Here is a 15,840-nt window from a genome sequence, read left to right on the forward strand (position 1 = left end):
CTTGAACCGGGATATATTCGATACTGCACCTTGCTCATTTTATAATTACCATCGATACAAAACTGGACACCATGTGTAAAAAAAACCATAAAGAATTTTACGATTTATGACTACATTATCAGACCGAAACACTTAGATGGCAGACCAACCATCGTTCGAGATTATCTCAAAGAAGCGGATTTTAGCGTCATTTACAGCCAATATGAATAGAGAAGCAAATCAGAAACAATTGCCCGCCATCTTGAACTGGGATATATCCGATACTGCACCTTGCTCATTTTATAATTACCATAGATACAAAAGTGGACATGTGTAAACACCACGTGTCAAAAACCATAAAGAATTTGACGAGTTATGATTACGTAATCAGAGCAAAACACTTAAAATGGCCAGAAATTCCCAATCCAATATGGCAGTTATGTCTGCACGGCGTCAACCACCCAAGGCTCCATCTAATGATTTCTATGGAGAAAAGAACACATTACAGAATGAATAGCAAAGTTGTTCCGAAAACTTTCACGCCAATTACCACCCCCAAAAAAAAACGACGACGTACAGCCAAAATGATCAATAATAAATACAAGTGAATTGTACTAGCAAAATGTAACATAATAAAAAATATAAAAACAATAAAGCCCCTGCAACACGGCCAATTACGTCAACTACTCCTCTTACAAACTAATCACGCAACATGAACAAACATGACTCAATTTGAATTATTAGCACATTTAAACGGTAATTTATTCACGTCTGATTTTATGCTTTCTTTTCACCGTTTCATTACAACCAAGGCAATAAAGGTGAGCAAAAAAAAAAAAAAAAAAGACATATAAAGACAACTCATTGGCATGCGTTCTGTAAGACAAGTAGGATGCAACAATTTTCTTTTGACCTTAATATTATTTTAGCTTCCAGCAAGACGTAGACCAAAAATCCCTGAATACGTATAACAACACTTTGAATAACACCACCAAATGTCTGTACTGTACCTTTAAAGAGGAGGGACACCGGCAGGATTTTCTTATCCTCCACCCGCCAAAATAAAATGAAAATGAGAGACACTCTTCTCAGCGTGAACATCAATAATAATAATAAAAAAATGTTTTTTTTTCCTCCCATAGCGACGTCACTGTCTGCTTCCCCGCTTGTGACTGTCGCTCCGTAGGTCCTTGGCGCTCACGGCCGTCGCACTTTCTCTGGTGAGCGGGCTTCTTTGTCTCCGATTGTTTATGCAACGAGACCCCTCCGTTAAGCGTGATGTTCACAGGAAAACGTTTTTCCTCCTCACTTGGGTGCGGAACGACGCTCCGGTTGCTGCTGGTCGAATGCGGATATGAGCTTCTTGATGTGAGCTAGTTTGTTGTGTAGGTACTGACAGCGCAGGCGGTCCTGGCTGTAGCTGGGGTTGGACTGGTGGAATTAGAAAAATTGGGATGTGAAACGGCGGGGCGGGTGAGAAAATAGTGCGCAGCCATTTGATTTTTTTTACAAGCGCCAACCTTTTTTATTTGCCGGTAATCCTGGACGATCTGATTGTGAATAGTCTGTAAGAAAGATTAAAGTAACGGTGAAGTTTCAGTTCTACTGTGCAGTTTGGTATCCCCCCCCCCTGGTCACTGGCTATCTAGCTAGTAATCTAGCTATTTAGCTGGCTACCTAGCTAGCTATCTATTTGCTGTCTATTTCCTATCTAGCTGGCTATCTATTAGCTATCTAGCTGGCTAGGTGTTAGCTAGCTGGCTAGCTTTCTGCTCACAAACAGAAAAAAAAACTTATTCTGTGACTAGCTATCTAGCTATTTAGCTGGCTACCTAGCTAGCTATTTATTTGCTTTCTAGCTGGCTATCAGCTATCTATCTGGCTAAGTATCCAGTTGGCTAGCTGTTAGCTAGCTGGTTAGCTTTCTATCTATTTGAGTTATTTCGGGTTGAGTGAACGCTGGCGCATGTGGCTGCCGCTGCTCACCAACAGAAAAAAAATGTATTCTGTGACTATCAATCTAGCTATTTAGCTGGCTACCTAGCTAGCTATCTATTTGCTGTCTATTTCCTATCTAGCTGGCTATCATTAGCTATCTAGCTGGCTAGGTGTTAGCTAGCTGGCTAGCTTTCTGCTCACAAACAGAAAAAAAAAAATATTCTGTGACTAGCTATCTAGCTGGCTACCTAGCTAGCTATTTATTTGCTTTCTAGCTGGCTATCAGCTATCTATCTGGCTAAGTATCCAGCCGGCTAGCTGTTAGCTAGCTGGTTAGCTTTGTATCTATTTGAGTTATTTCGGGTTGAGTGAACGCTGGCGCGTGTGCCTGCCGGTGCTCACCAAGAGAAAAAAAACTTATTCTGTGACTAGCTATCTATCTATTTAGCTGGCTACCTAGCTATCTATCTGTTGTCTAGCTGGTTATCTATTAGCTATCTAGCTGGCTAGGTATACGGCTAGCTGTTTGCCGGCTGGCTAGCTTTCTATCTATTTGAGTCATTTTGGGTTGAGTGAACGCTGGCGCGTGTGGCTGCCGCTGCTCACCAGCAGAAAAAAAACATATTCAATGACTGTAAAGTGACCTTGGGAGTTTTGAAAGGCGCTTAAAAATGAAATGGATTATTCTTATTTATTATTGTCACCTTGTACTTGTGCGAGTCCCGGTGGAGCTGCTTGAGTTGCGTGTCGAGTTCCATGAACTGGCGGGTGACTCTGTCGATGTGGGCGTGAAGGTCCCGGTATTCGCTGTATTGTTTGTTGAACTCCTCCTTGTAGCGTTGTCGCTGAGCGGGGCTGCTGATTTCCGTGTACGTCCTGCGACAGGCGATGGCGATAATCGCAAAATTAATCCGAGATGAGATGTATTTATTTACAGTGATATATTGGCTTACGAACTTAATTGGTTCCCAGACAGAGTGTGTAAGGCAAAAAGTGTGTATCGCAAAAAATAATTTCCCATAGGAAACCATTAAAATGAGAATGATCCGTTCCCAGGTCCCCATAAAACATAATTTTCTACTTTCTAATTTTCTAAGCCTTAAAACTACACATTATTTTATGTATAATAAATGTGCGATGGTATTATAATTAAAGAAATAAACTGTACTGTATAATAAAGTCGTTTTATTTACCTTTGTGATGGTCATTGATGGCTTGATGGAATGGAGTGGCCGGTTTCCTCAGCATTAAACACTTGATGAGGAACGTAGCCTTCTTCTTTCACCCTCTTGAGGAATGATCCCTTGTAGGTGCTTTCTCTGCGATAATTTTACCTTGTTCCTCATCAATTGTGTTCTTTTTAGCTGGGTTGATAGCTTTTTGCATCAAATGTACAGATGGCTTGTTATTTGTGTTATTTGTGGAGCCTGATTGATGGTGTATTTTAACCTTGCAGTCTACACTCTGCTTTTGAACTATCAATAAAGTTGAAACGAGTCCAAATGTCACTGTTTTCTATCCATTTTATCGCTCTTTCTGTCGTCTGCCTGTCTCTTTAATGTTTAAACCACCTCCCCTCACTGCTGCATTCTTGACCAATCCGAACCGAAGACAGGGGGCGGGGTATAGAGGACAAAAACTGTCAGCTGCCATTTCCTTGTTCGGAGAACGGGCTCGCTTGCGAACGACACATCACTCATTGTGGCGCTCCGTGTGTATCCCGAAATATAGTTTGTACGCCAAGGTAAATTTTTCATAAATGTAACGTTTGTAAACCGAAAAGTTGGTAAGCCAAGGGGTATCACTGTATTTATTTTTGGGTAGAAACAGCAACAAAATCGTCTACTCACGCTAAATATGCCGTGTTCTGCTCAGTCGCTTGAAGGCCATCCGAGTCAAATGTCACATAGGCGTCTTCTGTCAACAAATGTATCGTCAATTACGAAACGACATGAAATAGTCGAAATTAGGGCTGATCGAGATTATTTTAAAGGCCCCCAAAATTGATTTTTACTCTTCATTGACAGAAAATGACGTGATTCAAAATCTTTGATTTCTTCGTGAAAACTATTTTGTTTTTTAGTTTAATTTTTTTTATATAAAATCTAAGTAAATAAATAAATACACAATAAATAAACTAAATAACTTTCTTTCTGCAATTTAAACTATCAGTAGTTTAAAAAAAATATTAAATATAAGTAAATAAATATAAATAAATAAACTAAAAAACTTTATTTCAGCAATTTAAAGTATCAGTAGTTAAAAAATATATATATTAAATATAAGTAAATAAATAAAAATTAAAAAAAACAAAAAAACTTTATTTCTGCAATTTAAAGTATCAGTAGTTTAAAAAATATATGTATTAAATATAAGTAAATAAATATAAATAAATAAACTAAAAAACTTTATTTCAGCAATTTAAAGTATCAGTAGTTAAAAAAAAATTAAATATAAGTAAATAAATAAAAATAAATAAAAATAAATAAACTAAAAAACTTTATTTCAGCAATTTAAAGTATCAGTAGTTTAAAAAATATATATATTAAATATAAGTAAATAAATAAAAATAAATAAACTAAAAAACTTTATTTCTGCAATTTAAACTATCAGTAGTTAAAAAATAAATAAATATAAGTAAATAAATATAAATAAATAAACTAAAAAACTTTATTTCAGCAATTTAAAGTATCAGTAGTTTGAAATGAAAATAAAAGTAAATAAATAAATACACAATAAATAAATAACCTAAATAACTTTATTTTGGCAATTTAAAGTATCAGTAGTTTAAAAAATATATCAAATATAAGTAAATAAATACACAATAAATAAATAAACTAAATAACTTTTTTCAGCAACATAAAGTATCAGTAGTTAAAAAAAAAAGAAATATATGTAAATAAACAAATAAATACACAATAAATAAATAAATATATAACTAATGGAACTAACAAATTAATTAACATGCTAACAAATTAACTAATTCATTAACCAACAAACTAAATAACTACCGAACCAGCTAACTAAAAAAGCAAAGGAACTAACTAGACAACCAACTAAATAAATATGCTAATTAACATAAATAAATAGACAAATAAAAAAAATTAAAAAGTAATTTTAGGGTGTGGTTTTGCTCTTTATGCAGCTCGGTCAAAGCCAAAGTTCAAACAATGGAAAACACTAAAAAAAGGTGTTATGACAAATAAACTAGTGTATTTTGTAGATGCCCCAATTTCAAGATTAGATAACGTCAGACCCATAAAACTTAGGAATTAACTTTTTTTTTGAAAGAATAATTTTTTTTTACGCTGCATTGAATGTTTATGTTGTCCTAAAACACAATCATCCGTGGGTCCCGCAATTTGAGTGAAAATGACAAAAACCCTGGCACCGGAGTGGACACATTTTTTTTTTTTGCACATCGTCTGGCAGTAAATGAGTTCAAGAATAAAAAAAAAGCGACCGACGAATTGTCCAACTGGACGAGGAATTTGTTTTGTGTGAAAACAGGCTCCGCCTACCTGCACGGTCCACAGCAACTTGAGTCGTCAGCTTGCTGTCGGTTTTCCTTTCTTTGCTGCCTCTGTTCTCCTCTTCCTTCTGAAGGAAAATCAGGAGAATAAGAAGGGGGGGAGGGGCGAGCGCAAGTTGGGGAGCAAAATGTACCCCCTTCCCCCCAAAAAATAGACAACTAAACAGCTAGGCTAAGCATGTTGAAATCAATAATAATATTAATCATCATCATCATAATCCTCATAATAGTAATCATCGTCATAATAATCATCACCGTAATACTACTACAAATAAATAATAAATAATAAATATTAAATAATAAATAAAAAAATAATTTTATGTAATGACTACTATTAATTAATAATTACTGTGAGACGAATAAAGATAAATCCAATCCTAATTATTATTATTTGTTTAGAGTATTGGCTAAGCATGTTTGAATCAATAATAATAATAATAAGAATAATAATAATAATAATAATAATAACAATCATCATCATCATCATCATAGTCCTCATAATCATCATAATACTACTACCACTAATAATAATAACAACAATAACAATAATAAATAATATTTTTCCGTAATTAATAATAACGACGATTAATTAATAATAATTACTGTGAGACACATAAAAGTAAATCCAATCCAATCATAACTATTTGTTTACAATATTGGCTAAGCATGTTTGAATCAATAATAATAATAATAATAATAATAATAATAATAATAGTAACAATAACAATCATCATCATCCTCATAATACTACTATGACCACTAATAATAATAACAATAACAATAAATAATATTTTTATGTAATTAATAATGACGACGATTAATTAAAAATAATTACTGTGAGACAAATAAAAGTAAATCCAATCCAATCATATTTGTTGACAATATTGGCTAAGCATGTTTGAATCAATAATAATAATAATACATAGAAATATAATTATTTATGAATAATAATTACTAATAATTAAAATTAAGAATAGTAATCATTATTATTATTTATTCAACATGCTTAACCAATATTGTAAATAAATGCCCTGTAAACAAATACAGTGCAGCTCAGCCTTTGGCAAAAAAAAAACAAAAAAAAAAAGCCACAGCTGTTTATTTTTATTTATTTTTTGGGGGATAATAATAATAATTTGCATTTATTATTATTACTAATAATTCAAAAAGTATTATTATGATTATATAATTATTGTACTTTTTACCACCACCCAAAAAACAAAACAACAAATAAAAAAATAAATACATTAAAAAATAAATAAATGAATAAACAAATAAAAAAAATGCTTTGTGACGTGTGTCCGTGCTGACCTGCTCTCTATGTTTGCTTTTTTTCCTTTTCACCGTGTTTCTGTCAAGGGCGGGCAACGGGGCGCTCTTTCCCCGCTCCACTTCCTGTCCGCAGGCCGGCGCCAAGGAGTCCAAAAGCTTGCGGGGTTCCAGCGAGCGCTCGGAATGGCCGTCGGCGCCCGCGGCGGCGGCTTTGCGGGTCAAGTGCGATATCCGTGTTTTTTTGCTGGCCAGCGGGTCCGTGTAGTCCTCCAACGGGCCGGGTTTGGGACGGTGCGCCGGCGACGAGTTGGGGGTGTCCCTCAGGGGGCTCACCTGGGTCTCGGGGATGGCGAGGAGGTTCTGTTGAGGCTGGAACAGTCTCCTGCGCAGGAACCACGAAGCCATTATCCGCCCGTCCCGTTTCCTCATCGCCATTTTGATCAATGAAAATGAAAGGATTCTTAAACCCCACAGAGAACCTATTTATATACAGCAAACAACCATTCCCACTTGGTCTTCAAATCAACGGGGAGATAATAATAATAATCATAATAATAATAATCATAATAATAATAATAATAATAATAATAATCCATTTCATTTATAAGCGCCTTTCAAAACTCTCATGGTCACTTTACAGTCAAGTATTTCTGTGGGTGAGCAGCGGCAACTACATGCGCCCCAGCGTACACTCAACCCGGAAGTAACGCAAATAGACAGAAAGCTAGCTAGTCAGCTAGCCAACTATTAGATAGCTAGCCAGCCACCTAATAGATAGCTAGGTAGGTAGGTAGCTTGCCAGCTATATAGCAAATACAGTGATACCTTGGCTTACGAACTTACCAGAAAGTGTGCGTAAGGCAAAAAGTGTGTGTTCCAAACATTAATTTCCCATAGGAAACCATTAAAATGAGAATAATCCGTTCCCAGGTGCCCATAAAACCTAATTTTCAACTAAATAGGCCTTAAAACGACACAAATATACCTTATTTTTTATCACAGGTTTGTCTATTCGATTGAATCCGTTTTTATTCCGCTTTTAATTAAACAATAGTAATAATAATAATAAAGTAATAGTAATAATAATAATAATAATAATAATAATAATAATAATAATAAATAGTAATAATCATAAAAAATAGTAATAGTAATCGTAAAAAATAGTAATAGTAAATAGTAATAATCATTAAAAAAGTAGTAATAGTAAAAATAGTCATAGTAAATAGTAAAATAGTAATAGTTACAATAAAAAATAGTAAGTAATAGTAGTAAAAATAGTAATCCTAAAGTAATAGTAATAGTCTTATTACTTATTATTATAATTATATAATAATAAGTAATAATAAGAATTATATAATAATAACAACAATAACAATAATAATAACAATAATAATAATAATAATAATAATAATAATAATAATACATTTAATTTCTAAGCGCCCAAGACACATTTAGCCACATTTTGGAGGTACCTAACAAGGATCCGTTTGAGCAGCTGCTGGTCTCCTGACGTGTAACCGGGCCAGTCTTTCTGCAGGTCCTTGTACAGGTCGTCCTTCAGCATTAACATGTTGTCTCGGCTATTCAGTTGGCACACCTGGATACACAAAAACAAATAAATTAATAAATGAGTGAATAAATAACAACAACGACAACAATAATAATAATAATAATACAAATAAATAAGACACACATAAATAAATAAATGCTCAAGCAATGGATCAAATTTGGGGCTCTCTGTTGAGATCAACTCTCTGGATTATTTTCTATCTTTTTATTTGATTTTTGACGTTTGCGGTTGTTAAAGCGCTATATAAATCGCTATCCATGTATTGTATTTTGTACATCTGCCCCCATTTCAAGCTAATATAACTCCAAACCCATATAACTTGGGAATTAACTCTTTTTTTTCTGATGAAAGAAGAGAGTCTAAGGCTTCTTACGCTGCATTGAATGTTTATGTTGTCCTAAAAGGTCAATATTCTGTGGGTCGACACAACGACAAAAAAATACATCTAGCAGATGCACTGTAGCTAGCACCTCATAATGCGGTGCGCCCAATGTATGACAAAAAAAAGAAGATTGTAGTAAACGGAGGTACTGACGTCGTTCACAACGGAATCCAGCATGTTTTTGTCGGGCGGCGTCAGTCCGTCCTTTTGGAGTCTCAACAGGAGCTCGGGTTTCTTGTATGGCCTGAGGGCGAGCAGGTGCGACACCCTCTCCCTGATGGGCCGCTGCTGAACGCCGCACCTCCCGTTGGACGCACCCGCGCTTCTCCTGCTCTTGGCGCCCGTTTTGACGCCGACGCCGCCGGCGGCGGAGAGAAGCGACTTGGCCGCCGTCTGGCGGGGTTTGGTCAAGCTCGCCAAGGCCGGGGCTGGGGCGCGCACTGTCACCTTCTTTCCTGCAGGGGGAGATATTTTGTCAGTGAAGAAAAATTACACCATATACAGGTAACATCCAACTTACAACCACCCGTACTTACGACCATGACCTCCACACCCTATTTTTTAACATTTTAATTCTACGCCTGGCACTGCAACGCGCTAGCAGGCCGGCAACGCGTACAACAATTTTGGCCAGCCAGCATGTCACACACTCGCACAGCAATCGACCGCGTGATGGCAGCAGAGGGGAGGGGTTGTTGTGTAATTCAGCCTCCGAGTCTCTATTCAACATTTTCAATGGATTTTGACTTACGACCATTTCGACTTACGACCGTTTGGCCGGAAGAGAACTCGGTCGTAAGTTGGATGTTACCTGTATTTTTAAATGTACAATTAGAAGGCTGCTACCTTGCTTGAAGCGACCCCCTTGCTTGATGACGATGGCCCCCCGACTGCGGTTTTCCTCTTCGGCCTGCGCCATGCTCTGCAGGGCTTTGTCGTACGAGTCGTCCGTAGCCTTCACCGTCATCTTCTTCTGGATCACGCCCAGGGACGACAGCTCCTGCGTCGACCTGCGACGGGCGGCGCCGGTTAGCATTTATGGCTAACGCGCCGAATGCGCGTTTGTCTGCGCCTGCCGTGCAATTTGGGCTGGGCTCGGTACGAAATTTGTAATAATCATCATCATCATCATCATCATAATACATTTCATTTATAAGCGCCTTTCAAATCTCTGAAGGGCACTTTACAGTCACAGCACAGGTTTTTCTGTGGTTTAATTTGATTTGTTAGCATTTTATGTTAGCATGAAGCTCAGTGGACACTCCAACCCGCACTGATGCCCCAAGATTCTCTTTTTTAACAGAAAAAAAAAAAAAAAACGAGTTCATTCCTAAATTATATGCGTCTGGAGTTATATGAGCTTGAAATGAGGGTGGCTGTCCAAAATACAATGCAATACATACGTTTATACAGTATAGTGCTTTAACAACAGCCGAAGCTGGAGCATAGCGCTAACATGGAAAAATGGAAATGCTGCCCCGTTGTGGAAAAAAAAAAACATTCCCAGAGGCCATGGCCAGCGCTTTATCAGCACCCAAATTTGCCCAAAACATATGCATATTTATCAAGTAAATCAATCATAATGAAAATATGACCAATTCTTGCTTTTTAGGCTCCGGTTTCCATTTCCTGCCTAACAAGGAAAAAGGTTCACTAAAATTTGGATGGATTGTTTCACTTCAAGGCTGCTTTCGGGCATCTCCGTTTTAAGTCTCACCCGGAGCCGACTTGCTGGATGCAGTCGAAGCTGCCGTGGGGATTGTCGCGGGCGACGTTGGTGACCCCGAACGTGAAGACCTTGGCATCATCGCCGCTTTTGGAGCTGGGAATTGTGATTTTCTGTATCGGCGGGGAGAAACATACAAAAAGGTGAGGAAACAGGAAGTGGATTTTTTTTTTGGGGGGGTGGGAGGATTTATTTTACCCCTTGGTTGCCATTGAAACAGATGGTGGGAGGCGCAGATGAAGTCTGAAGGAGAAACAGAAACAAACGCAACATTTTCTCATGATATAGTGAAGAGTTCACAATACAGTGATACCTCGGCTTATGAACGCCTTGGCTAACGAACTTTTCGGCTTACGAACGTTAAATGAATGAGAATTTAATCTTGGCATACGAACTAGTTTTTGGCATACAAACGCAGCGCAACAATGAGTGATGTGTTGTTCGTGAACGAGCCCGTTCTCCAAACAAGGAAATGTCTATTCCCCACCCCCAGTCTTGGTTAAAGCTGCACGTGATTGGTCAAGAACGCAGCAGTGATGGGGGGGGGGTTACAGAAACACAGAGCTGCAAACATTAAATAGATAGGCAGACGACTGAGAGAGAGTAAGAAAATGGATAGAAAACAGTGAAATTTGGACTCGTTTCAAATTTGATAGTTCAAAGGCAGAGTGTAGACTGCAAGGTTAAAATATCCCATCAATCAGGCTTCACAAATAACCCGCACAAGCCATCTGCACACTTGATGCAAAAAGCTATCAACCTAGCTAAACAGAACACAATTGATGAGGAACAAGGTAAAATTATCGCAGAGAAAGCACGGCAACTTCACTCGGATATCGTCAAGAGGCAACATGGAAGTTCGTCATTCATTGATGATTTCAAGGGTAGCCACGGATGGTTCGAGAACTTTAAGCGTCGTACAGGGATTCATAGTGTCATTCGTCATGGTGAGGCAGCCAGTTCTGATGATAAAGCTGCCAAAGCTTACAATGAATCATTCCTCAAGATGGTGACAGAAGAAGGCTACATTCCTCATCAAGTGTTTAATGCTGATGAAAGCGGCCACTCCATTCCGTCAAGCCATCAACGACCATCACAAAGGTCAATAAAATTACTTTATTATACTGTACAATTTATTCCTTTGATTATAATACCATAGCACATTTATTATACATAAAATAAGGTATATTTTGTGTAGTTTTAAGGCTTAGAAATTTTGAAAATTACGTTTTATGGGGACGTGGGAACAGATTATTCTCATTTTGATTGTTTCCTATGGGAAATTAATGTTTGGGATACACACTTTTCGCCTTACACACAATTTCTGTTCGTAAGCCAAGGTATCACTGTAACACGATAATTTAAAAAAAAGCAAAAGGGGCCACGATGAACAGAAAATGGCCCCCCAAAAAATTGTCAATCAAAGCCATTTCGGCCATTTTCTTAATGATCCCTCTGTCAAAGTGTACGTGGAATCGTTTGTTTACCACAAACCACACGGATTGCAACTTAACATGTGCCAAACGGTGTTTTCACTCCGGTGTCCTTCCCCGTCACCATGGTGACGGGACTGCGGGAAAACCCTGGCAGGAGATTAACTGTTCTTTCCATGTTATGGGACGGACGAAGCATTCAAAGAGGAGAAGTGCTTCAACAGAGGAAGTGTGCCGACTTCCTGTACTTTGTCGTGTGTTTGCAATCGAACAATGTTGTCCATTTTCTTTTTCTGTCTTATTTTGTCATTTTTGGACTTAGTGCGGCTTAAGTAGAAGTGGTTTAAGAATTCGCACTTAAAGGATTTTTTAATCGTAATTGGGTATGACATATTTTATCTTGGCACGGAAAGAAACGTCACAAAAATGGTTTCTCATTTATTAAATTGGCTATTACCCGTAGGGAGAAGTAAAAAATTGACTATTTTGAATTAATGAAAAAAAACATACTTGTTTTCCTGATTTGGCAAATAATAATACATTTTTGACAAAATAATAATAATAATAATAATAATAATAATACATTGAGTGAACGCTGGCGCGTGTGGCTGCCACTGCTCACCCGCAGAAAAAATATCATGTGACTGTAAAGTGTCCTTGAGAGTTTTGAACGGCACTTATGAATGAAATGTATTATTATTTAATTTACAACCGCCTTTCTGAACACTCAAGGACACTTTACAATTAAAAGAACAATACACAGAACAATAAAACCATAAATAAAATGATGAATAATAAAATAGCTGATTAAACACATGGCAAATATTCTTTACAAATTAAATACAGGTAACATCTGACTTACGAACGAGTTCCGTTCCGACCAAACGGTCGTATGTCAAAACGGTCGTAAGTCGAAATCCATTCAAAATGTTGAATAGAGCCTCGGAGGCTAAATGACTGGCAAACTCCCCCTCTCTGGTGCCATCACACGGTCGATTGCTGTGCGAGTGTGAGATGCTGGCTGGCTGGCCAAAATTCCTACACGTTGCCGGCATGCTAGCGCGTTGCGGTGCCAGGCGTAGAATTAAAATTTGAAAAATAGGGTCTGGAGGTCGTGCTCGTAAGTACGGGTGGTCGTAAGTCGAGCTGGTCGTAAATTGGATGCTACCCGTATTCATAACAATTCAATATAAATTGCCCCCAATCCCATATTCAACGGCGCACCCGTGGTTAAATGTGCTAAAAAAAAAAAAAAAGTCAATTTTAGTTCGGGAGACAGAATCAAGCTCCTCCAATATCCATCTCAGTACCCAGACCTCAACCCTATTGAAAAATTCTGGACAAATCTTAAAAGGAGTGGAGAGGTCACAGGATCATTTAAAGAGAATGGTCGCCGGATTTGTTATTTTATTGGAGTTTAATGAACCGAGACAATATGGCCGTTGAGCGTTTCATTCTCTTCAACCACGACCAAAGCTTCAGCCGTACGATTTTTAATCGAATTGTAATATCATCGAATCAAATCGTTATCGTTTAAAAATCGTTACATCATTGTATCGAATTTAATCCTTGTTTGTGGAGACGCACACCCCTAAATTGTCGTACATTGTATTCTGTAAAAAAGTTGGAGAACCACCGAGGGAAACAAGTAAAAAGAAGGAATATTGTCACTCAATTGATAATATTAATGGCTGAAAAAAAAAATGACTGAGGGCCAGTAATGCAGTATTTGTGGCTTGTTACTCCCACCATTGCCCCCAACCGCCAGTCTCTATCCGCATTATCTTATGTAACACGGAATTCTATTTCAACTTAAGAGAGTGCCTTTTTTTAATTAAAAAAAAAAGATAGCAGGATGAAGGCTAAAGGCGGCTAATCAAGTTAGCTTACCTTGTCGTGGTGAAGCTTGCTAATGGCTGTAGCCGCGCTGTCAGTTAGTTTGAGGTGAAACACGGAGACGTTCGCCAACGAGCCGCCGGACAGCCCGTAGCCGCGGTTCTCCTCTAGCATAACCGCACGCAGGGCCGCCCGCCTACCGGCCTGGTCGGCTGCTGCTTCCCGAGCTCGGGGGTTTAAAACAAACGCACATTGGCCGAGATTTGAGAAGAACGAAAAGGGGGCGATAAGCAGAAAAGAAGAATTAAAAAATAAGAAGAGAACAACGCTGCCTGTTGTGCCCCCTCGTTTTCTCGCGCCCTCTTCTGGAGTACGCCGTGTGACGTCACAACGTAATAGCGGGGTTGATTGGCTAAGAGGAGTAAATAAACGGTGACGAAGTAGTGACGTACGCTTTACTTCCTGTTTGGCTCCTTGCTTACGCATTTGGGAATTTCTTCAAAAAGCACACCTCAAGCTTCTACACTTGCAATAATTTGATGGGTACAGGGAGGGGGGTTTCAGTCACGCAATTTAAATATTTGGAAAATGAAATATTACATTTATTTACTCCAAATTTTGTGATAGAAGACGATGCACAAAACCGGGTTAGATGGAGGACATTGATTCGCTGTGGCGACCCCTGAAGGGAAAAGCCGGAAGGAAAAGATTTTCTCAAAATGATCAGAAAATAATTGTGACGCAGAAAATTGTACTTTTGTGTGAGCGTATGCATATCGATCTCTCTCTCTCATACATATTTATATAAATCTATCTATCTATATTTCATTTATAAGCGCCTTTCAAAACTCTCAAGGACACTTTACAGTCACAGGATATTTTTTCTGCGGGGCACATAAAGAGATACAGTATATATGAATGCACTGTAGATATATCTAGGTAGATACACACGCATACAAATAAAAAAATACATATACATCAAATTATATGTGTGTATATATATATATATATCGTCATGATGCTGACTGTCACTGTTCTGAACATTAAAACATGCACAAACCAGAGCACAATTCACAGCGTGTTTCATTGTAGCCTCTGGGATGTGAAAAATAATCAAGTCCAAACACATGCAAGCAGATGCCATATGACTTCGGTCATAACTTAGTCATTCCGCAGGTTGTCTACAAATGTGTTGAGGTAAATAACGGCGGTTGTCTTTTCTCATATTTAATTCACACAAAGCAAAGAGTTGCCAATAATCCATTCCGGCTTCAAAAATCCAATGGAAAAAAAAATGTGTTAGTGTCCAATCCACCAAATATGTGTGTTTTTTTTTTGTAATGTAAAGGAACCGGAGTACCCAGAGAAAACCCACACAGGCACAGAGGGAAATTGGAAGAAAAAAAAAAAACACAGGAAAGAAAACTTTGGCACTGTCAGGTGGACGTGCTAACCAGTCAGCCACCACAACGCCGCCAGGAGTGAAATCATTTTATTTATTTTTCATATGCATCTACAACGAGGGGAGGAAACAGGCAAAATGGACTGACAAGTTGATGAAAAATAAAAAAATACATTTATCAAAGCCATTTCCCCAGATATTTTTTTCCATTCAAAGAAAATTTACATTATAAAGAAACATACAATTAAGGAACATTTTTATGTATTTATTTTTCTTGAAACTACACGAGACATTTAGGATGGGAAAACTACCCTAATATGAAATAAAGCATAGCCCCTCCCCCCCGTGGACACGATGCCTTATTATATTCAATACTGCCAAAAAATAAAATAAAACGAGGAACTGAATAGAAACAGTCCTCAATTTTATCCCCTGCGACCCCACGTTCTTTTTTTTTTTTTTCAAATGTTACAATATTTTACAACGGCACAATAAAAATACAGAAATGTTCATTGCTGTGGACAAAGAAAATAAAATAATAATAATAATAATAATAATAATAGGGAACGACTGCACTTTTGGACCAAAAAAAAAAAAATCCCATCATAAAAAAATAAATAAAATAAAATCCTTCATAGTTAAGAAGAAGGGATATGTCTCAACAAAAATGACCTTCTCCTCTAGTCCGATTCACAGTTGCAATTTTGTGCGTGATGTTTTAATTTCAGGATCGACGTTCTGCAATTTTCATTTTTATTTTGAAAAATTAA

At 37.6% G+C, this 15,840-nt stretch overlaps 1 protein-coding gene across 4 annotated transcripts; it reads right to left on the reverse strand.

The window, feature by feature from the left end:
- Nucleotides 1–711: 711 nt before the first annotated feature.
- On the reverse strand, nt 712–14,039 carry LOC148893249 (RNA polymerase II elongation factor ELL-like). 4 transcript variants are annotated; one of them, XM_089005061.1, is made up of 12 exons: nt 13,723–14,039; nt 10,598–10,642; nt 10,391–10,512; nt 9,520–9,683; nt 8,827–9,128; nt 8,194–8,318; nt 6,761–7,103; nt 5,439–5,514; nt 3,768–3,831; nt 2,622–2,793; nt 1,501–1,544; nt 712–1,412 (listed from the first exon to the last, which is right to left on the reverse strand). In XM_089005061.1, exons 1-12 carry the CDS (start codon nt 13,840–13,842, stop codon nt 1,262–1,264), a joined length of 1,728 nt encoding a protein of 575 aa, XP_088861187.1. In that variant the 5' UTR covers nt 13,843–14,039; the 3' UTR covers nt 712–1,261. The 4 variants fall into 4 exon arrangements, with proteins under 4 accessions (XP_088861187.1, XP_088861185.1, XP_088861186.1 ...); XM_089005059.1 differs by having other exon boundaries at nt 713–1,412; nt 3,768–3,834; XM_089005060.1 differs by having other exon boundaries at nt 713–1,412; nt 5,439–5,517.
- Nucleotides 14,040–15,840: the final 1,801 nt, after the last annotated feature.

This window comes from Hippocampus bargibanti, linkage group LG09 (genome assembly GCF_051943395.1).
Source record: "Hippocampus bargibanti isolate YZ-2025 linkage group LG09, ASM5194339v1, whole genome shotgun sequence".
Taxonomy (NCBI): Eukaryota; Metazoa; Chordata; class Actinopteri; order Syngnathiformes; family Syngnathidae; genus Hippocampus; species Hippocampus bargibanti.

Coding starts and splice junctions, on each gene's coding strand:
- LOC148893249 (XM_089005059.1), bottom strand. CDS start 13,842: ATGCTAGAGGAGAACCGCGGCTACGGGCTGTCCGGCGGCTCGTTGGCG. Junction 9,129..9,519: donor AGGGGGTCGCTTCAAGCAAG/GTAGCAGCCTTC, acceptor CTCCCCCTGCAG/GAAAGAAGGTGACAGTGCGC. Junction 2,794..3,767: donor CAGAACACGGCATATTTAGC/GTGAGTAGACGA, acceptor CGCCTGTCGCAG/GACGTACACGGAAATCAGCA.